General features: G+C 37.9%; 1 protein-coding gene across 11 annotated transcripts in view; it reads right to left on the bottom strand.

The window, feature by feature from the left end:
• CELF4 (CUGBP Elav-like family member 4) overlaps positions 1-24,125 on the bottom strand; it is a 715,283-nt gene that overhangs the window by 600,316 nt on the left and 90,842 nt on the right. For all 11 annotated transcript variants that reach the window (XR_007373866.1, XM_048930944.1, XM_048930945.1 and 8 more), the window contains exon 2: positions 20,630-20,712. Coding sequence is in view for 10 of the 11 variants with exons in the window: in XM_048930944.1 (XP_048786901.1) it covers positions 20,630-20,712 (83 nt within the window). In the remaining variant the exon portion in view is untranslated. The remainder of the gene's footprint in view (positions 1-20,629; positions 20,713-24,125) is intronic.

Below are 24,125 nucleotides of genomic sequence, written 5' to 3'. Positions count from 1 at the left end.
TCAAATCCACATTCCTCCAATTTGGAGATGAGGATGTGGTGGGGGACCATGTCAAAGGCCTTGCTCAAGTCCAGGTAAATGACATTGGTTGCCTTTCCCTTATCCACCAATGCTGTCACTCCATCATAGAAGGCCACCAGGTTGGTCAAGCATGACCTTCCTCTGATGAAGCCGTGCTGACTGTCACGGATGACACGCCCATCCCTCATGTGGTCAAGCATGTCATCCAGGATGATCTGTTCCATGATCAATACTGAACATTCCACAAACATACAGAGGGCTTTATATTAGACCTACTTCCAAGGAATCCAGAGGGAGCGTTTGCTGATTACAGAGCAGAGCAAAAGAACTGCCACATTTTAGGAAAATATACCCACCAGATACTTTATACAGAATCATCACTGCTCTTCTACACAGTGTCAGAAAATCCAATCTCCTTTCCTTCCCCTGGTATTACGCAGGGTTATCTGTACAGAAGTGAGTCATGTCTATTGACTAGTCCACAGGGAGACATCAAAAACTGCCTGACGAGCCTTTTCAATGCTTTCCTCCCCACTAAAACTAAAATTCTGTTTTAATCCCAATTTCAGAAAATCTCTAGTTATTGGTTGTTTCTTTAAAAAAAGATGCAAACCCAAATGAAAATAACCCATGGCAATACAGCTGCTTAATTCCACAGCTCCCAAGATGACATCAGAGATAGCAGTGGGACTTCGGTACGTGAAGAGGCAACCTCTCCTAAACATGTGAGAGCAGTTTGCAGAGACGTCAGTGAGTCAGCAGTGTGCAGATACAGTACACATATGTACAGGTCATATGCTACTGTATGTATCATCCTTCTGTGGTATCTCTCAGGCTCTAGCATGCTCATGGAGCTCCATGCCCAGAGAGAAGTGGTATCTCACACCATTACAACCATTCCCAAAACTGGTTTGATAACAGAATTTGATAACAGATCAAGCAGAGTGGTCTCAGATCAGAGATGTCTCATGCCTGCACCAAACTTGCAGGGACCAGTGCTAGATGTTATGAAACAGCACACCCAGCCCAACATCCTGAGTTTCAGCAAGGAAATTGGTAGCTCACTGGAAGATGCCTCTGCAACTCTGGTTGTGCAGAGTAGCTTTAGATCTGACCAGTGAAAAGATCTGATAGTGGTGGTGAATAAGCATACGGTGGAAAATCATCAGGACTTTCTGTGACAGCCCTTTGAGCACCCTGCTGGCCCAGACTGGTTGGATCATAAACCAGAGAACTTAGTGTAAAAGGATTTTACCAATCTCCTCATGTTAGCTCTGACTCCTCAGTGAAATGTTTTGTCCTTTTTGAGGCATTCCAGTTTTGTGATGGTGTTCCTTTTTTACGTCACTGCTAAATCTTCCTTTTCCATATTTTTTCATAAATCTCTTAATCAGAATTGCAAGCAGTATTTTCACTTAATTGAAGCTGTTTTCACGACTTTCCTTTTTTTTTTGTTTACTTCTGAACAAAGTTTCTGTAACATGCATTTCAGTAGAGATTCTGCAAAAGCCATTAGTATATTTCTTCACAAAATAAGTGGGGTTTTTACTCCATTTATCAATATCAACTTTCATATTTCCTGTCACTATTTTTGTAGATTTTTTTAATGGTATTACTTTAACAAAAGGCAAGGATATTATAATCCAGAGGTGGACAGTCATCCATAGAATGAATCTCAAATTTGTTAAAATTTAGAATTCACTGCAATTCACATCTAATCCTCCTATGCCTCTTAAGTATTAAGTATTTAAAATGCAGAAACAGGAAATGCAAAAGACATTATCTGTTTTATGTAGCCATTCCATGCCTTGCAGAATCATGGTCTTTCAGTCAAGACATTCCATATCTTTATATTTATCCTACTGCACATGTGAGTTACCACATCATCTCTCTGCAATGACAAGTAGATATTATTCTTGTGAAAGTAAGTTAGACACTTTTTTTGTTTACTTTGGAAGAAACTAAAGTAAATAATTCAAAGGAATTAACTGTGCTAAAGAACACTTTCATTTTGAGTATGTGCTGAGTAAAGAACATGGTGTCCTGAAGATCTCACCCAAACCAGTAAACAAAACAAGTTTTCAAATAGGGATCAGCACCTCCTCACTTGATGACAAGATAAAAAAACACACTTTATATAACAGGGAAATTAACAGTTATTTACTCTGCATGCACTCTTGTAGACAGGCCACTGAGGCAATCCAGCAAATGTATGATCTCATAGCAAATAATCGCAGATTGAAATGGGTTTGTGCCTCCTACTTCCTGACAAGCACTGCTTTACAGAGTACATCTATATTTTTTCCAATCTTCTGAGGACCTGTGTGCCAACTGCTTGTACCCTAAGTAGTGTGGATGCTTGAAATTAGAGAAGAAATATCAGATAGGAATAAAACTAAGAGTCTTCTGGCAAATAAACAGGCCCTAATGAAGTGGGCATCAAGGGAGGATTTCTAATCTTCCTGAAAGCAGTATGTTTCATCTGCATGCTACTTATGTATGAGTGCTTCTTTCCATCACTGTGCATCAAGGAGAGCCGGTACAAAACCAAACCCAATAACAACATCAGTAAACAATTACATGCCTAAACTTAATAAAAAGAGAAAGTTACTGATAGATTTTTAAATAATTGAATGTGAATTATGGGTACAAGGATTGTTTGTTCAGAAATATGAATCACTAATTACTTTTCCTAGAAAAAATATGGATTTTTCCCTCCATGACTGTGGGAATGATTATTACTTATAATTTTGTACTCCTTTTGTATTTTCTTGATGGTAAAAGAAAGACAGTAGAAACTATTTTTTCCCATATGTCCAAAAAGATTTGTCATCTGGAAATTTAAATAAATGAATAAATAAATAAATAATTCTGAAGACAAAAACACAATGAACCTCTAGCCATTTGGGGGGAAAAAAAAAAACCAACCTGTTTTCACAATACTTCAAGCTAATAGGGACTTCTACTAATGGATTTAAAAAATGATTATTTATTTGCATTCAGTTTCCAATGCCTATGTCACAAACTTTCAGAAAGCTTTTCAGAGGCCCCAGGAGATGGAATGCAAAAGATTCAAGCTAGTGAGAAAACTGTTCATTAATATGTGCTTATACTTTCAAGACAATCTTCTTCAAAGGCATGCTTGAAGCTGAAGAAAGAAAAGACTTACAAGAAATAGTTGCTCATAATAATTATCCAGCACTGAAGGCCATTCCAGAACATACTCTGGACCCACCTACTTCTTCAGACATCAGAAGTTATGCAGAATGGCAGCTTAGGGAGAAAGAATCTAATAGGGAAGGGACATAAGATATTGAAAAACACCATAGCCAACACGAACAAGTTTCTTAGCCCTGTTTTGCTTTTTCTTTAGACACATTTGTTCTCCATTGAAGTTCTCCATTTTCTACTAGACGCAACAAGCTAAACCCACAGTACAGTTACATTAAATCTTCTTAAAAAGTTTCAAGAAAGCTGTTCTCCTTATTCTTTCACCTAACCAAACTAAGACTTTTTTTATCTTTTTCTCCTCTTTCTAATGAATTTGGGGGAAGGGCGGAGAAGTGTTTCCCCATGAATACAAAAGCTATACCTAAATTAAGTCTGCTAGGCTGCCAAAAATGCACAGAAATATGTTTCTGTCAATGAAAGACCTTGTTTGTTCCTGTAAGGATTGCATGAAGCACATTTTTTTGATCCTGGAAGGACTTTGATCTACACTAGCCCCTAAAACACAGCAAAGGATTTCACTAGGCTTTGGAAAAAGAAGGAAAAAGAATATAAAGGAATTGCAGGTATGCAGCACCAAACAGATGACACCAAGTTCTTTATGTGTTTGTCAAGTAAAACCAGGCTTTGGACAGAAGAGAATGGGTGTCACGGCCCTGGAGAAAGTTAGATTTCATTATCTTCCTCAGAAAATTTCATTCAAGAAAAGGAGAGATTCAGTAAAGTGTTTCAGGGCAGGTCTGGGCATGAAACTGGAAATAAATAAGTCCTTTACCAACACGGTTTGGCTTCAAAGAGTTTGACACACAAACAAAATGAAATTCAGTTCTTTTCTTTGTTTCCAGTAATCTTACAAGTGAATGAGGCATGACTGAAGCTTAGTCTTGAAAACATTCTTAAGAACTAGAAATACATGCTGATATTCAAAAAGGGAACCAGATCAGGACTCGTGGGTAATTGTGCTTCTGTGGGCAATTACCAAGAACTGCTAGAGTGAGATATATGAGACAGAGCCAAGAGCCATCCCTGCCTGGCCTGGATGTAAACAGATCAGAGGTGTATGCAGGTCTGTGATATCACAGGAAATCTACCAGTGTGGGTGCACAGCATAAGCCAGAGCAGGACATCACATTCAATACTAAGATAACAGAGAGATACCTTTATTGCATAAAGAGAAGTGCCTAATGCTTGTGCCTCTGTGAGCAGTGCTAGCAGTGATTCCAGACCAGGTTGTCCAGGGCTCCATCCAACCTGGCTTTGAGCACCTCTAGGGATGGGGCATCCACAACCTCTCTGGGCAGCCTGTTCCAGCACCTCACCCCTCTCTATTTGAAAAATTTCCCCTTGATGTCCAATCTAAAAATTCCCTACTTGAAACCTTTCCCACTTGTCCTATCACTGTCTATCTGAGTAAAACGTTGATTCCCCAGTTTCAATCCAAATAAGTAATGGCAAGAAATGTACTAAATTTCCCTTGACAAAAGCCCTCCTCCTCTCCTGCACTTCTCACCAGGCAGGAGGTGAAGACATGGCATCAAGCAAGACAACACTAATGTTCCACCTTTTCCCAGTGCTCAGAAGTGCCTAAGTCCCTCAAAGGAACTATTGTCTTAGTTTTAGTTAGGAAGGAATTGTTTTCTTCAGAAGGTCTGGTATTATGCTGTATTTTGGTTCTAGAAGAAGGACCATGCTGGTAACACATAAATGTTTACAGCTGTTTGCTAAGCAATGTTGTATACAGCAAGGCCGTTCTCAGCAAAGGGTTCAAGGAGCTGAGAGGGAACAGAATTTGGGCAGCTGACTTAAACTGGCTAAAGTGATATTCTGTTCTATATGACATCAGTTGGAAGGAGGTTTGAAGGGGGTTAGCGTTCATATGGCTCTCTTCTTCTAGCTAGGCATCAGTGAGCAATTTCTTGTCCATCACTTATTATATACAATTTTTTATATATGTGTATATATGTCATAATTATTACCCTTTCTTGTTTTTCTATCTTAGCAGATAGTTTTATCTCAACCCATGAATTCTACTTTTTAAAAAAATATATTTTTCAATTATCTCCCCCATGTCACTGGGAAGCAGGGGAGCAAGTGAACAACTGCATGGTGCTGAGCCACCATCTGGGTTAAACCACAACAACCTTGCACCCTGCTAATCAGCATCTCTTTTCATGCCTTTAGTGACGTGTGGTTGAACACCATAGGCATCCTGTAATATATCTTAGAGAAGAAAAGAGAAGATAGAGTGAGGTATACTTATTACAATGCAGGAGCTCAGTGCAGTGACAACAGTCTCTATTATTCTTAGCATGACCCTAATATACAAGCATGGGGATGTTTGTAGGATGCCTCTTTTTATTGGAAAGTATATCTGACCCAAATTTTATTACAGACGTCAAATGCAATACGGACAACTACAGCATGAATCTAAGAAATTATCCGTACTTTCGCTTTCTCTCACCCCCTTTTTTGAAGTAATAGTAAGAATGTCACTTTCCTTGTTTATTTTCAGGTAAATCGTGAGAAAGAGAAAAGAGACAACCCATTTCTAAAAAGCAAGAATCATCCTGAGCCATCACCTTATATTGGAAGAACGCTTTTTCCTCCAAACAGTTATCATCTTTTCTCAGCATCACAGGAATGCCTAGAAGGCTGTAGTCAAAAGCAGCAGCTGTCAATGCTGAGTACTGTACACAAACAGTTGCATATGAAATGAAAAATCCTACTTTGGGAAACTCTAAATGCTTAGTAATCAAAAGGTGACAGTGGGGGATGCTTCATTAGTTCTACTGTATTAGACAAATCAGAGGTGGATTCACTGACTTTTCTGTCAACTGACTAGATCTAGATTTCCCAAATCTTGATTTTCTGCTTCAATCCAGGAAGCTACACTTTATTATAGTCTGCTATTTTCTTGCTGTTTTTCTCATGGCCCCAATTGCTCCCCTAAGATGATCAGTGTTGAGAGAGGTAACTTAGGATCTGCTGATATATATTAGTGAAATCTAGGGTCATCTTGATAACAGTCCTCTAAAAATCAATGAATCTATTATTGTGCATCAAATATCTATGCATAAATCTTCATCTACTATATATACATATATATATATTTAGAATTTCAGGTGAAAATAACTTAATAATTTAAGTAAAAACATGTGGGAAGAGAAAATAAAGGAAGTAAATGTACAGACATTCCCTCCAAATAGCTAGAAAACTAGTAAGCAGGAAACTTTACTGGGATGCACAGAGAAATGGTAATGCCTGTCCTCTTCTTAGTCTGAATTAGATATGGTAGGGATTTGTACCTTGGAAGCTCTATTTGTCCAACAAATGTCATGTTTGCCTGCTTGGGCTGACTTCTACAGTTCTGTCCCTTTCACTTCAACAAGGATTACATATTGTATTAAAAAAATTGATCTTAGATAAATACTTGATCAGAATTACCCCAATATCTCAAATTGAAAACTCTTGAATCAACGTTTTCTAGAGAAAAGTAGTTGCCTTAGGACAAAAGATAAATAGGATATATGAAACAATCACTCGGACCTTAACAAAAACATTTTCAGGACAGGAACAAAAATATGTAGATCATCAAGTGACAGACCAGTGAGCTGAGTCAAGACAAAAATGCTTATTTCCAGTGGATAAGAATGATCAGCACCTAAATACAGCATTTTTAAGCTTAAGCATCCCATTTTAATGTCATCATTGCAAGCGTAAGGGAAACAGAACCACCTGCTTTTTAGGAAGAAAACAGGGGTAGGAGTTGGCTTCTGTAAAAGGAGAAATGTTATGAACCCACATTCTGGATACCTGCCTTTCCACACAGTGAGAAGTAATTTTAGGACGGGTAATAATTTTGTTGGAAGTAACACTCCAACACTGGACATAGTTAATCTAGGTTTTAGCAATTGGAAGAACTGGTGATTTTAAGTTTTCAAGATGGATATTATGGTCTTACAGGTGTATGATTTCTGTACATCACTGACCTGACCTCTATTTAAGAAGCTAAAACCACTTATGGAAAAGCAGTTTTCTTTAAGCAAAACAAGATGAAAATTGAGTGCAGCTTCTAAAAAAAGCTGGTAGAGGACATGAAAGGAATAGGCATGCAAGAGATGAAAATAGTTATACACTGATGTGAGCTGCCATTGGATGGTTGTCTAGTCTCTACGCCAAGGTTAAATGCTGTTATTTTAGCAATTTCATTGAAGTAAATGTTTCATGATTCCAAGTCCTTTCAGGGAGAAAATTCCAACCTCCTTATCAAACACTGGGTTTTGATGAAGATTTGATTATTTTGTATCTGCCAGAAAGAGAAGGAAAAATGACAGAGAAGCTATATCTAGGAGAAAAAAATGTTGAACTAACTTTTTCTCCAAAACACTTTATCTATATATATATATGTATATATATATGCACACTTGAGTCCACTTATTACAGAGTTGCTTTTATCATGTTGATATAATAGCTCTGAAATGAAAAGGAAAAAGGGTTGTTCACTTTGATTAAAAGAGTGTTTAGGCTAGGTTTCAAAGAGCTACAGGGAAGCACGTTCTGTTAGTCTAAGTTCAAGGTTAGATCTGGTATTAAAAGGCAAAGCAAGTGACATCAAGAGGGCTGCTGTTAAACTTGGCGCTTGTAATAGTGTCGGCTTCTGTTCAGAACTCTCTTGGCCTCTGGACAAGATACTGCAATTCAATAACAGCTAGCAGAGACTTTCTAGGACTCTCAAGGATGTTTTCCCGCATATAAATGGAGAGACCTCCAGTGGCTCTGCTCTGTATCACCAAGGCACCATGGATTGGTGCAAGAGTGCAGCAACGTCTCAGAAAGTAGTCTTTGTTGATTTTATGGTATATGAATAACCAAAACAATGGTAATCATAATCATAACACTTGCACATCACTGCAAAAAAGAAAAAAAAAAAAGGAAAGAGGATAAATATAACACTTAGTCTTCATCTATCTGCATAGAAAAGTATCATTAATAACTACAGAGGCTTAACATAACCTCCTCAGACAATGAGTGAGGTGGCCTTCTCCAAACTCTGATTATCCTCTTCTAATGGGCTTCATTTATTGTGTAAACTAATAACCAAGGCCTAAGCACTGCACACTCCTGGGTCTGCAGGAAAATCACTTGGCCGAAATATGATTAACAGGTGAAGACTGCCTGGAAACACAGCATGTTGATTTTGGGGAGCTGGGGAGTGAAAGGATAGGGCAGAAGGAGGAAAAGAAAAGCAATATGTACTGCAGAGAAATGAAACAAACAAAAGAAAATATTTAAAAAAAATAACAGTGATCTGCATTCTGGTGTCAATTTGCTGGCATCAATTTCCTGCCTTTCAACTGGGAGCACTGTGAGTTTTCAGCCAGATTTGGTGGAATGCCAGAATGCAGCCCCAAAGTGCTAATACCAAGAAACCAAGGCAGTTGTAATGAGGGGATCTGATTGCAGCGCTACCCAGAAAGTCATCAGCAATAGCAGATAAGGAGAGTAACTAGAGTTGTCAGTCAGAGTTTCTGTGCTTCAGAGCAAAAAGACACTCAAAGAAAGCTGGATTCCCCAAAGTGAAGAAGTTCAACAACACAACCCTGGCCCAGGAATAAAGAAAATGACCTTCCAGCTCCCCTGGCTGCATCTCTAAAATGCAAGCACAGCTGAAGGGAGACAGCTACACAGGGCAACTAAAAAAAGAGGATCAGATTCTCATTTGAGCTGCAGTGATGTAAATTAGCTTAAACTTCACAAGAGTCCACAGAGAAGCTCTGAATTTACTCCTGGTAAACAAGAGAACAGAATAAGAGCCTCCCTCACTGGAAAGCACATTTCTTAGCAGCACAATGAACATCACATTAGATTATCCAAACCGAAATAATTGTAAATACCCAATTTATCTGGACCCATTTGTGCTGTCTGCTTAATTGTTGCACTTCACTCAACAAGGACAATGAAATTATTTTGGACAGGCTCACTTTAGAAGCATTACCACTCTACTATTGCAGCTTGAGTTTAGAGTGCAGATGGAAAAGGTTTAAGGCTTAATAAAATGTAAGACAAACACATAAGCAACAGAGATAAATTTGAGATCTCCATTGGCACCTGAGACATTCTCTTTGCAGGGGGTCATTTCTGCTTTTCACTCATTCACATTCATAGAGCCCATAATACAACTTACAAAAACCATACTGAGCACAGAACAAAATTTTTTTTGCCAAGATTCCCTCAGCAACTACCTTGTTGCTTGAAGCATATGATATGCCATACTTGACTTCCCCAGAAATACAGTACTGCCAGTCAAAGAAGATGTCGCTGCAAGTCGTTGTTGTCCAAAAGGCTAGCCTGTGAGGCTTCCCCACCACATCTCCCTCCCTCTACACAAATCAAGCACACAAGTCAATTCCTAGTTGTACTACAAAAATGGAAACAGAGAAGAGACTACTGCATGAATAAACCTCTCCTGACTGTCTTTTTTCTGGAGGTAGGGGGGTAACACGAGCACATATACTGGGCCTCATGATTTCAGAAAATATTAGATTTACAAGCCAACTCTATACATACAGCATCACAAATGCAGAAAAGTCTCTCCTCTCATCTGGAAAAAAAAACATGATCTCTCAGGCAGAAGTAGTTGGGAAGCATGGTATTCTGCCTTAGCAGCTATAATCTCAATTTATTTCATGAGGCAGACATTATGTGAATGTTTCCAGCAAAGGATAAAAGGTTGCAAGGACAAACATGCAACGTAAGATGGAATTGAGGATAAAAGGAGCCAATGATCCAGGGACCACTGATGCAATAGGAGAAGGCAACTGGAAAACTCAAGAAAAGTAATTCAAAGAAATTAATGTGTTATTCTCCAAGAAGATGAAAAAGCCTGCTGCTCAGCTGAAATACCTCTACACCAATACACAAAGCTTTGGAAACAAACGGAGATTTGGAAAGTACTGTACTACTAGGAAATCATAATGTAGTTTCTGTCACTGAAACTTGGTGGGATGATTCCCAGACTGGAGCGTGGCTATTAATGGCAACAGGCTGTTCATAAGGGACACATAAGGAAGTAGGAAAGATTGTGTTGCCCTCTATACCAAGGAAGGAATGGAGTTTGAATAGCTGTCCTTGAGGAGTGGCCATGAGAAAACTGAAAGTTTCTGGGTGAGAGTTAGAGACTGAGGCAACAAAGGGAGCCTCATCAGTAGTGTCTACTACAAGTTACCCAATCAAGCAGAGCCTGCTCATGAAGCTTCTTCCTCCAGCTACAGGAGGAGACAAGATTGCAGACTCTTGTCCTGTTGGGAAACTTCTACCAGCTCAACACACTGGAAAAGTAGTGTGGTGATCTGCCTGAAATCAAGGAAGCTCCTGGAATACATTAAGGTTGTTATTGAGCCAAGTAATATACATTACCACTAGGGGAATTCGGTACTGAACCTGTTGGTCACAAAGACAAGTGACAGGATTGGAGGCTTTCTAGGCTGTACTGACCATGAAATGGTGAAATTCACACTCTTGAGGGATATGGAACTGACAAAGATACTAAATCAGGGTGCCAAACTTTAGAAAAGACAAATTCTAGCTCTTCAGGGAGTTAGTCAACAAAGCTTCCCAGGAAAATCCTCAGGAACAAGGAAGCAAATCTGGCAGATCTTTAAGGAAGTTTTCTTTAGGGCACAAGAGCTCTCCATTCCCAAGTGTAGGAAGTATGGAAAAGAAGATAAGACTACAGCATGGTTTAACTGGGTCCTGCTGATGAAACTGGAGAGCAAGAAGAAATTGCACAGGCAGTGGAAACAGAGACTGGTACTCTGGGAGTACTCTGGATGTTGTTATGCTGTGTAAGGATGGCTTCAGGAAAGTACCCCACAACATTCTTCTCTCCAAACTGGAGAGAGATGGATTTGATGAGTGGACTGATGAGAAACTGGTTGCAACACTGTACCCAGAGAATACTTCTCAATGGATCAGTGTCTGGAAAGAGATTAGTGATGAGTGGTTTCCCTCAGTACTGAGACAGTGCTCTTCAATGTCTTCATCAATAACACCAACTGTGGGGTTGAATGCACCCTCAGCAACAACCAGATGCATGATGAAGCTGACATGCCAAAGGGACAGGATGCTATCCAGAGAGACAAGCTCAAGCACTGGACTTCAGAGAACCTCAGGTTCAGCAAACCCAAGTGCAAGGTCTTGCACCTGGGCCATGGCAACTGTCTCCTAAGAGGATAGGCTGAGAAACCTGGGGCTGTTCTACCTGGAGAAGAGAAAGCTCTGGGAAGACCTGACAGTGGCCTTCCAATATTTAAACAAGGACTGTAAGAAAGAGTCTCTAGAAGGGTCTGTTGCGATAAAAGGACATGGTTTCAAACTAAAACAGGGAAGATTTAGATTTTATATAAAAGATTTTTATAATAATCTAATAAAGTGCTGAATTGGGTTGCCCAGAGAGTTGGTAGATGCCCTGCCTTTGGAGACATTCAAGGTCAGGCTGGACCAGGCTCTGATCACCTGATCTAGCTGCAGGTTTCCTTGTTCATTGTAGGGGAACTCGACTGGACAATCTTTAAATGTTTCTTCTAACTCAGACTATTCTATGATTCTGTGACAATGATTTTTGGCCAGATATGAGGTACTAATGAGACTATTGAAAAAAAGACACTAAATAATGCAAAAGACATGCAACCTCTCATATGTTTACCAAGAAATATCTTGACAGTGAGGCTGATTCTAAGTCATCCATATAAAAAACAGCCCAGAAAATCTGATTCAAATTTTACCACCTTGGATCCAAGGTGCTATTCTGTTGATCAAAGCTATAAACGAAATCAGAAGCTCATGCTGACATGCCTTACATGCTACATATTTACCATGCAAAGTCTCTACAGTAACAAAGAAATGACTGAACCATTCATACAACAAGAGAAAAATAAATTCACTCAATTTGTTTAAGGAAGCAACCTGAGCTTGAAATGGATTAGTTATGGCTGGACAAGACTTGCTCTGCCAAAACCTGCCTAGAAAGACAGTGATTAAAAAAAAATAAAAAAATAAAAAAATTCACCCAACATGCCAAAGAAAATATGCAGTGGAAACTAGCAGAGACTTTGAGGATTGCAGTTCAAAATACCTAGGGGGGAAAGAGGAGAGTAACTACATTCTAGCAACAGTAACTTCATTCAGAGATGAAAATATGTGAATCTCAAGGTCAAAATTTAGTACATAACTCAAAGGAATTTGAAGGTGTATGGTTTTAAAAGGAGTTGTATTTTAATGAGACAAGATTTTTTTAAGGGGTGACATGATGGGAAGAGGAAAAAAGGAATAGGAAACAAGATATAAGAAGTTCCTATTAAAGAGAAAAATGGGAAATGCACTTTTCTTATTTGAAAAAAAATAGGTTAGGCTTAATTTTGTCCTTGTACTTACAGAAACTAATCAGAAAGATTTGACATTACTGGGAACCTGCCAAGTGCAGCTGCTCATACATGCAGTGCCACTATAAAGCTCTCAATGCAGCTACTCAACAGAGCAAAGTCACTTCAGATATCTACTTGCTTGAACTGATAGTGCAATCTCATGACCAGTCATTTTGCACAACTTTCCTCTTGCCAAACAGAATAGCACAAGTGAAGCACAGAAGCTAAATGGGTTACATTATGTCAAGTCCTATCAAAAGTTATCCATATGTAGATAATGGGACAATCTTTGCCACTCCCGGAAGGATTGAAGCTCAGCTAATTCTTTAAAAGAAATTCTCAACTTTATGCACAGTTTTAAGCTTAATGCATGGATCGTGAACTTAGGTTATTTAATATAGGATACACAGCTTTCTGAATAGATTTGCATCTATCAACCATGTTTCTTGTGTCAAGGCATATGGTTTGTCTACAATACAACTGATAGTGTGTATTCAACATGTTTATATTCTCCTAACCCAGCTAGCATAGGGAGCACCAACAGAAATAATGTTCCAGTCATGATTCAAGTTCTTATTATGTTATGCCCCAGGAATTAGTCATGAAGTATAGTTGCTCTGCAGCATTTAAAATCTGTGCTGCAGTGTTCTAGTTCATATTATATATGGTAGTTAAATTAAACCAGGCTAAGACATATCTGTGTTGCAATAATAATTTTGGTGGCAGACACATAAAACTGATCTGTCAGTTCTGTGTGTCTTCAACTCCTATTATACTTTGTTTTACTTTATTTTTGGACAGAATTAATTTTTTACTACTGTGTGTATCTGAAGGGTTTAGAGATGTGTATTTGCTCTATAAAGAATTACAGACTTGATAGCTTACACCTATGTAAGCCATGGGAAGTACAGCTGCAACTATTAAACTAATAGTATAGGTAGACATGTTACCACTGATGAAAGTGAGTCACATAACTATACAGCATCTTCACTGAAGTGCTTTATTGCAATATTATGCTGGTCGTGCATGACAGATCTGTCTTTACAGGCTTTTCCATTACTATACAGTGCAAATATGGGAAGTAGTTATTTACAGAGAGGTTACCTTATAAACAATGACTGTTTCCTATCACACTAGTAGTATCACACACACTATCAGCCCTATGACTGAACAGATGAAAAGTTAATTGACTGTTAAACTGTGCCTGTTTTTTGTTGTTGCTGTTTTTTCGTTTTTTTGGTTTTTTTTTCTTCTGCCCTCTCTCTCTATGAAAATATAGAATTAGAATCGAAGGTCTACTGCTTGGAAGTTATCCCTGGTTGTATCCCATTTTTCCCTTAATAAGTAGGGCGATACAACTGCAAACCAGACACCTAGTATTTAGGGCTCATTAGTACCTAATGACTGACACCACTGAAACACCAAGGAATCAGCCATCTCTAATTCCTACGAGTCCAAGCTGGGACTTCTCTCTTGTAAAAACCCAGGAGAGCTACTGAATGGCCCAGCAGGTGTCAGAGATGCTCAGTATTTTGTGAGATCAGATATTCGAATGCAAAGATTCTTGGTAGAAATTTGTTTCCTCTTTTAGAGCTGTGGTATGGTTCATGATGACATCATTTCAGCAGTGACAAATATAGCTGAGTCTGCTCTTTCCTATGCCATATAAATCCCTTGACCTCAATCAGATCACTGCTGATTTACGCTTGTGTAAATGAAGTCAGAATCAAACCCATGGCATTCATGAATGTAGGCCAGGGTAAACATTACTCACAGTCAAGAGAAAACTCTTTAGAGGGAGGAAAGAAGATCATTTTCATGTAAATATCCTTAATAATAAAGAACAAGAGATAGAAATAAGAGTATGAATGAAAGGCAATCAAGAATTGCTCTGAAATGAGACTTGCTTCCAACTTTATGAGGCTGCATCAGCTGCTCGTAAAGAAGCTTAAGCCCAAAATTTGACCTACCTGAAACTTGTTATAAATAGTTTTTCATCAATGATCTGTGAGCTACTACAGTCCCTAGATTCAGTTTTGAAGGTAGCTGAAGTTGCTCAGATGCTGCAGGATCCGGACTGGTTTGATTGCAGTGTTTTGCAGTGTGCTATGAAAATGAAAAAGTTCTGTCTTTTTCTTTTTTTTTTTTTTTTTAAACTGAGATCCAGGTTTGCCCTCAAATCGTTACACATTCTCTATTTATTTATGCATAAATGGTGGTACGATGGCTTGGAGAATAGCAGCTCTTTGATGGAAGGTAAGCTTGACTAGCCTATGGGAGTTTACTGCTATGCATATAAATGAGGCCATACATACAAATATGCAGAACAGACAAGTGAAAATATACAGCATCTCTTTAAAATGAAATACTTTGATTGCTCCAATCACAAGAAGTTGTAAAACTACCCTGAAGAATTAACAGCCTCAGTACATGCTAACTACATCCATCATAAATTCGTCTTTAGTTTCTGTTATCATATCACTGCCTCTTGGGACCCCCAGTCCTGTCATCATTTGCCCTTTATAATTTATTCAGCTTGTACTTGCCTGAATCCTTTCTACTTATCATTCATCTTTACAGTTGTACATAAAATTAGATTGATCCTCCTATGGCAGACATGTCAGAGAAAAAAAGTTGTCATTGAATAACACAAAGCAAATGAAGGTCCAGCAAAAGCTTTTGTTGAATAACTTGGAAATCATCCTTTGAGAGCCTAAAGGTGACAAATAGAAAGACAACCTCCTGCATTTATTTTTGTACTCCATTTTACAAGTGTCACCAAACTGCAAACAATTGAGAAGCCTGGTTCTCATTTTGCATATCTCAAGATAAGCTTGGTCAGCCACCACAACTGTGGTGAATAAACCAGTCTTAGCAGAGATATAAGAATATGCATTCAACACACTGGTTCTGCCACAATGCTTGCTCTGTATCCTTTTCCTACTGTGCTCTTTGGGCTGGGTGGCAGAGAGAGAGTTTACTTTGTATTCCAGAGGCTGCTGTGTAGCGATACAGAAGCCAATCTTTAACTAGTGAAATGGAACTTTAATGTTTACCAAGCAGATAGGACCCAGGTGTTTCATCTCATCTGGCGAACAGAACAGCACTGTCAAACTACAGGAGTTTTTAGTAAATGGAAAGTGCATATCGTTTCCTCTCTCTCTCGTTTCCTCCTCTTTCCAAAGCAAAATCCAAAAATCCTTTTACTGTCTGGTCAGTCAGAAGGAGGAAACAAGAGAGAAAAAAAAATCTTTTTAACCATGACATTGACACCCACAAATTTTAGAGTACTAGAGAATTTCTACAGAACTGTTTTTCACAAGACTCTTACCTCAAATCTGTTTTTATTCCTTTTCATCTTCATTTTTAACTTCAGAAAACAGACATGTTTCTCCCAGGGGAACAATTAAATGTGTTTTCTTTCAAAATCTAAAGGGCATGGTGAGCAGGCTGTGTGTTCAGCAGGCTACTTTAATCAATGGAACCCATCCAGCCTGCCGCTGCTGACCAAATTGCAATTTACATTGGTAGATAAAACTTTTGAAATGGGAAGATGCAAGAATATAATACGAATTTCTGGCATAAAACAGATGCAGAGTGATATGTGGCTTAATGGTTTTCCAATAAGCTTTTTGGGGAAAAAAAAACCAAACAACTTTGAAACCTTAGAAGTATAGACTAAAATTATAGAAAGTTCTTCTTGACCAGTGAAATTAATGCTAAATGTGCAAGACTAATGTAGTCCACATGACACTCATGTCTTATTTAAGCCTCATTACAGAGATTTAAGAGAAGCCAGATTTGCAAGATCTCCTCCCTCCACCCCTGGTTCTCAACAGTCTCTCCTCACATACACATAAGATTTTAAACCAGACAAGAATGACAAGATGGAGTGAAATTGTTTGGGACCTGAACACAACTTAAACCTGTCTTCTAATATTAAAGATGTATGTTTATTTATTTGTTTAACAGAAGTGATGACGAATAAGGCAGAATGCATATTTATCAAGATGTTGGAAAAGATAGAAAACCAGAGAACTAACGTTACGGACTGAGAAATGTATTAAACCCTTAGGTAGTACTGTTCTCCCTTTTCGGAGGAATAGCTACACTATGAATACCAGGTCTGTTTCGCAACCTGAGTAAGCCCTATGAATTGCTGAGGTTAACATTTTCTTAGCTACTAATTTCATAGTTATTTTGTGCAAGTATTACAGGGAGGTTTTAACATTATGCAAAGAGGCAGTGCTTCCAACCAAGTATACACGGACTTTTCACTGGCAGTGCCTGAGAGTCACAATGAAGCAGCGCTGCTGTGCTTATCAAATATGAGATCAGTTTATTTGTGCTATAAATAAAAGTAGATCTTGGTAGTGTAATTACATTCCTCAGCATTATCCTCTGCCATTCGCTTCAGAAAGAAAAAAAAAAGGGAGAAAAAGTTGCCTTCATGATAATTTGTAATCAAAATGACTACACTTAAAACATAATTTTATTTCCCTGATTTCATTTCCTGTGGAGGTTCGTGGGGCAAATAGACAATATTATACAAAATTTGCTGGCAGATAATTCTCACATCCTTTCACGGTCATTGTCTAGATCACTCCCCCACCTCCAACCCATGCTTTCCCCAAAACTGAAGACTGTGTTTCTAATGCTGAATTTTATCACTGAGAGATATATCAGCATCAGAAATCCCGTGAGTGAATCAACTTTTACTTTCCCTTTCTCCTTTCCTCTCTACCAAATTACTCTTCCTTGCCTAATTTGCTTTTTATGATGTTGGAAATAAATGTGGTTTCCCACTATGAAGGATTAGCACAGATTATGGCGAACAGTGTTAATTATAGGTGGGGAAAGAGAATTGTGCATCTCTCCAATCTGTTCTTGATTTCCCTCGTGCCTGTCTGGCTGGTAATAAGCCTCCTTTAATCTGGCAGTCCCCTTGGTGAAATCAGCACCACGGACAGCAATATTGATTGCTTCTGAGAAACCATCACAGCTGCTCAACCAAATTACCTTTGATATGTGACCTTTAATGTAATTACTGCAACATCAAAGCATTTCTATAAATTATTAAAGAACTAATATACTTCATCATCCAGCTACTCTATTATATGTAAAATAAACAATCACAAGTAAACGCTTTAATTTGAGATGTCCGATGCTCGCAAAAGTGCTCTTTAAACATACACGCACACCCTCCTACATTAACCTTCAATTTTAGGTGATAATCTCAAACGGTCCAAAAGAGACTAATTCATTTAGAGGAAGAGGATTCGACTAATAATTTTATGTTTTACATTCCACTCTAGTTACTTCATGATTCCTTCTTGCCCAAAAACAAAGTGCCATAAAGACTTTATTAATAAACACATACCTGCCTGGAAGTCTTTTGATTATTCCACAAGATGACTTTATGTCCCACATATAACATAAAAATATGTGAAACATATTTCTGTCATCTTACAAAGCACATCCAGAAAGTAATTACTGTAAAATATGTGCATGTAGCCACTCCACTAAAAACACAGTGACACATAGCTAAGAGGCAAGGTATCTGAATCTGGACACAAATTCCTAATGCCTCACCATTTCCATACATTAGCATTCATGTGCATATTATTAAAAATGACTCAATTTTCTGCTTTAGAATACAAGGATCACGAACAGCAATATTGTAGGAGAAGACAAATATAGAGTTTACTGATGGAAAGAAGCATTCTGATTTAACGGCTCACAGTAGTACTACTTCCCCCTCCTACCTCAGGCTTGTTAATTATTTTCAATACTTTTTGAGTAGTGCTGTCTGTGTAAAGGACACTTGAGGGTCAAGAAAAGGGGTTATATACGTGTCATTTTTGAACTCATGTGAACGAAGACTTAGACCCTTTACCTTTATGAATGTTTTTTATTTTATGATGATGAACTATTCTTGATATTGTTGGTGCATATAATCCAGCACAGTCAGGTAAGTCATAAATAATTCTTAGCTACTCACATAGGAATCATTAAACAGTATCCAGGCATAATAGTTTATCAAGAGACAAGGCTGGTTTCCTTAAATAAACTACAGTGACATCATTCAGAGGATGAGTTCAGAAACTTGGCAGAAGACTGTATGCAGAGGGTTTGCTGGTGAAAAACAGAGTTTATCCTGAGACAAGCAGAACAAGAAGTGAAAGGGAGAGTCAGTGCTCAGAACTGTCAAAATCCAGGTTACAATTGCAGAGGGTTCACTTTCTCAGTTTAATCAGATACCGATGTGTCATTTCAAAGTTTAAAAACAAATCAAAAGAAGCATTCTGAAATCAGCATGGTCAGTATAATCTGTATGGGATGGAAGTGACATAAACCAATGAACAAATGTTTTATCTGTATTATAGAGTCAAACAATATAATCTGTGAAATGCATCTTTATGCCAGTTCAACTGGTGGAATTTTGTCACCGTCCAAAGCAACAATTTTTATGATAAGAGTTTTGTGATTTGGAATCCCTAAAATGCAAGCCAGGATTCAGAAATATACACATATAAAGAAGTCTATTTGTAACAAAGTTACCTGCAGTTTTAATAAACATTTCAAGCTTATTTTAAAAAAATCCAGGTAAAATACTTTAGACATCCCAATTCAACACAAACATTTATTTTTAATTTTATGTACTTACAGACCTTAATTCTTGAATGATAAAAGAAAACATTAACTATAGGAAGAAAAAAAAAAAGGATAAACCTAAACATCAACATTAAAAATAAAAATAAACCTGAACATTAACTTTCAATCTGTGGTTAACGGGTTTCTAGAAAAAAAAATTTCTGAGGGAGTTGTCAGCTGACAGAAACGTATTTTTAGGGAATGAAGTATGTACGTATTTACATAAGGTATGGCCTTTAAAGCAAAGATAGACTTAGATGAGCAAGTGTGTGGGCATCTCTGCAATGGCAAGGTGGCAAAGAGATAGGTAAATAGACTCTGGATGATGGAAACAAGCAGAGCAGAATCAACACTTTCTTCAGAAACAGAGCAACTGGTTTATCTTAGGTTTTTTAAAGTGGTGGGTTACGGGTAAACAGGACTCATTCGTAATATATGAAGTAATAAAACAAAAACTTGGATCAATTTCCCCTTGATTTTGGCAAAAACTGAGACATTCAAAATCTCAGTGTTAACTACTTGATCACTGGCTTTAGGATCAAATCAGATTTGTTCTGGTTTGCAGTGTACAGGAATCCTGCACTCAGATGTTTCCAATCTGTATACCACATCTGAATTTAAATAATCTCTCTCTCCCTTCTTTTGGTTACTGCTAAACTGGAAACCCTTCCCAGCAGAGAAGGTCTTCCCCACGTAATACTGATTCTATTTTTAGTTCTGGTAGTGTTGTCTGAACCTTAGATCTTGTTCATGTGAATAATTTTCCTCATTATCTTGTGCTCATCTCCTCTCTCTCTTTCTCTTGTCTCACCGCCTTTCCAATCTGCTACAGCTGTTTGAATACTAAAGCAACTGAGTCAAACCACTTTGTCATCAAGAATATGTTTTCTTTCTGTGATAACTCAATAATGTGATCTGTCTCTTGATTTTTCAGTACCATACCTTGCTTCAGAGAAGAAAAACAGTAAGAGTTGACACCTTGTGAGCAGTTCTAATACTTCACTATAACAGTCATAAGCTTAAAGCCTTTCCTCATCTGAATAAATCTGGTAGAATCTAATCCACAACAAGTTTATTATTGCTTTGCTCTTATCAGGAGCCAAGAAAAGCCTTTTCTGTTTGTGCATGGATATGATTTGGGTGTGTCGGTGATATCTTGATTTTATTAGCACAGTGTAAATAGTGAAACATACAAGCAACCAGAGACATTATGCTTCCAAACTCAAGATGGGAACTGCATATGTAATCAATTCTAGATTTTTAGAAAAATAAAAAAAACAGAAAAAAAATCAATATGAACTCACCCCTGGCAGTGTCTTCTGTTCATGCAGTGCACTCTGGGCCTTTAGAGCAGACTCCCTTTCGCAGTATGTTAGGAAGGCACAGCCTGAAAGCAATAACAGAAAAGAAACCACCTCAGTAAAAGCAGTGTTTCCCAAAAGATTTGTTTAAAAATGATATGTGGAATAAACCTATCATCACCCATTTCAGTAAATTAACCACTGAATCTCTCTTTAGTAAGTCAATAATGAAGAGTCTAGAAATTAAGCAGTCATCACTTCCACTTGGCCCTTGCAAAAAGCGAGTAACAGCAAAGATATAAGTGTTTATTTTTGTTTGACTATATACTACATATTAGATACAAAGAGATGTGTAGTATCTGGGATCCTCAGAACACACAAATTACAACAAGGTGGGTCATGAGGTCCTACTCCAGCTCCATGTCAGCACTGGGAACAAGTTTACCTTACCCTACAATCATACCATACTGAAGATCTCACACATTTCTCTGTAGAAAGTACTTCAGGTAAGGGGTATAAAGGTACTAAGGACTTTCTACTGCAGAGATCTATGACTATTCTTTAGCCTGACTTGAATTCAGAAGCGGTCTCCCAGTCTGTATTCACACCAGAAAGTCACCTCCCTGCAAATGCTGCTGCAAGGGTTCATCGTCTTTGTGTGAATGTATGGAGGACAATCATAGCAAAGCCCAAAAAAGCAAAAAGATCATTGCTTTACAGATCAGCAGAACTTCAGAGATATTCTAATCTATCACATATATTTGCTTCTTCCAGGAAGCTGTCTTAACTGAAAACGATAAATCCCTGTCAGATTATGGCAGAGTAAAAACCCTACCACACCTCCCTCCACATATATTCTCCTCTTCTCATATAACTGGTGAATGTTGCAGTATCTTCTATCAGTTGTGCATGTATCTGCTGTGATCAGATTATTCCTTCTTACTGCAGTATTCTGAAAACCTGCCAGTTCCTGCAGCAGTAGTAGTGCTTGTTATGCAGAGAATATTTTCTTTGAAATTACAACACAATACCTGTAATCGTATCATCTCTCTGATGTATAGTTAAGAAATCTTTCAAGGTTTAGGCTTGCCCATAGGCTTGGCATGTCCAAACTGTAGGCATTTCCAAGAGGAACACAATACACATAGGCTGTCAAGGAAACCACTTCTTGACCCACTCGTCTTCTTCCCGTGCATATAAAAAATATGCAGTATGTGACTTAACAGTAGAATATGGATTCCTTTCAATTCTGACCCCCACTATGATATTTTGCCCATAAAACAGACACAGTTTTATACAAATTTCTTGGGTAGCATATGTTTCAGAAGAACAGCACACTTGTCTTCTTTTCAGCGATTTTAATAAATTAGTACGCACAAGGGAATAGGGAGAACATATAAAATTTTTTAAAAATTACTTTGTTGCAGTCACCCTACTCTCCTCAAAATAAAACCACAAGCTCTTTAATTTTTCAATTTAACATGGGAAAAAAAAATTTTCCCCTTCTTCTTATTCCATATTACTTTCTGAAGGTCTTGTTCCTTTCAGTATATTCAAGCCAATCACATTTATTATGTCTCAATAATTGATATTCTCAGAAGGAGAAACTGACAGTCAAGGAAGGAGACTGAACAAACAGCAAAAGTTTCCATCCTCTAATTAGAATTATTTGGATTCATTCCCCTTTAACTTTAAATGGATGAGTTTTCAGTCTGCATTTGCCACGAAAGGGAAAGAAAATGTGGTAGAGACAGTTTACAGCTAGTGGAGGTAATAGATTGAAAAGTATCCTTAAAAGTCACCCATAGCTTGATAATCAAATGGGAAACTATGCTTAAATTTAATTTCAGTGCTAAATCACAGGCTGAGTGCTCTCTGTTGACTAGACACAATAAGAACGTCTCCCTTTAGTAGCAGACGTGGAGCAGCTGATACAGTCTAATTAGGCACATCATAGTGCACTGTTATAGAGATAAACTATGCAGTGTAAAGCTCCCATAATGATAGCTATATTTTTCTCCTTATTGTGATGGCCATGAAGACAGTTCAGGATAACAGTGTTGTGACTTTAATTCCGATGGAATAGAAAGAAGACTTTCTCTCTGAAGGGGTAAGGTTTCCTTCCAAGATCTGCAGGTGTGCATGGGGCCAAGTTCTCATCAGAGATCAACCTCCAGGAAGTCCTCTCCAATTATGTTTGAGCAAGTGACAGATGTTATGAAACTCACAACCACCACCAGAGACTTCCAAAAGTACTCAGGACAGAAGGACTTTGACAGTGAGAAAGAGGAGGTGCTGGAGCAGGTTGTCCACAGAAGTTATGGATGCTCTGTCCCTGGAAGTGTTCAAGGCCAGTTTGGATGTGGCCCTGAACAACATTATCTAGTGACCCCCCTGCAGCAGGGGGCTTGAACTTAATGATCTTTGATGTCCCTTCCAAACCAAGCTATTCCATGATTCTATGAAAAAAAAAAAATCTGGTAAAAGGTTTTAATATGATCAGAAAAAAGAAAAGAAAGAAAAAAAAAAAAGAAGCCAACAAAACCAATAAGAGCCTCTTCCACCAGAAAAAAATGAAAAGAGGAGAGGAGAGGAGAGGAGAGGAGAGGAGAGGAGAGGAGAGGAGAGGAGAGGAGAGGAGAGGAGAGGAGAGGAGAGGAGAGGAGAGGAGAGGAGAGGAGAGGAGAGGAGAGGAGAGAAGAGAAGAGGAGAGGAGAGGAGAGGAGAGGAGAGGAGAGGAGAGAAGAGAAGAGAAGAGAAGAGAAGAGAAGAGAAGAGAAGAGAAGAGAAGAGAAGAGAAGAAAAGAAAAGAAAAGAAAAGAAAAGAAAAGAAAAGAAAAGAAAAGAAAAGAAAAGAAAAGAAAAGAAAAGAAAAGAAAAGAAAAGAAAAGAAAAGAAAAGAAAAGAAAAGAAAAGAAAAGAAAAGAAAAGAAAAGAAAAGAAAAGAAAAGAAAAGAAAAGAAAAGAAAAGAAAAGAAAAGAAAAGAAAAGAAAAAAAAAGACCAATCTTCTGGGGTAAATAGTTTGTGGAACTATCTTTACCTTGCTCTTTACAAACATATTATACACATTTACTACATACTATAACTTTCTTGCTTATTAAAAAGTCCTTTTATTTAGGACTTACCCAAAGTAAATCCTGATTTCTTAGAAATAGTTAGAAGTCTCATCCTAGAAACCTTCAGTTGGAGTCAAGTACAGCTTAGTGTTTACAACAGACCTCAAAAGTAAACTTAAGGCCAGTTCATGTTAGACAATTTTTATGCAATCCTGTGTAATTTTCGTGTTTCATATTTTAGGAAGACAAGAAAATTTCTTGCCACTCTCACTGTCTAAGCACCAAAATACTTGATCTATCCTTAATATTGCTATGCTTAATGCACATCAGATTGAAGCACAACTTTAACATGCTGTTTTTCCTAGCGTGCTCCTTTCAATGCACCTACACATTGGATTTCACAGTGAAAGTCATATTGTTAAAGTTGTTCTTTCATGTCTA

Source organism: Lagopus muta, chromosome Z (assembly GCF_023343835.1).
Source record: "Lagopus muta isolate bLagMut1 chromosome Z, bLagMut1 primary, whole genome shotgun sequence".
NCBI lineage: Eukaryota > Metazoa > Chordata > Aves > Galliformes > Phasianidae > Lagopus > Lagopus muta.
The sequence above is the reverse complement of the archived record's forward strand: the minus strand, read 5'-3'. Positions and strand labels throughout refer to the sequence as shown.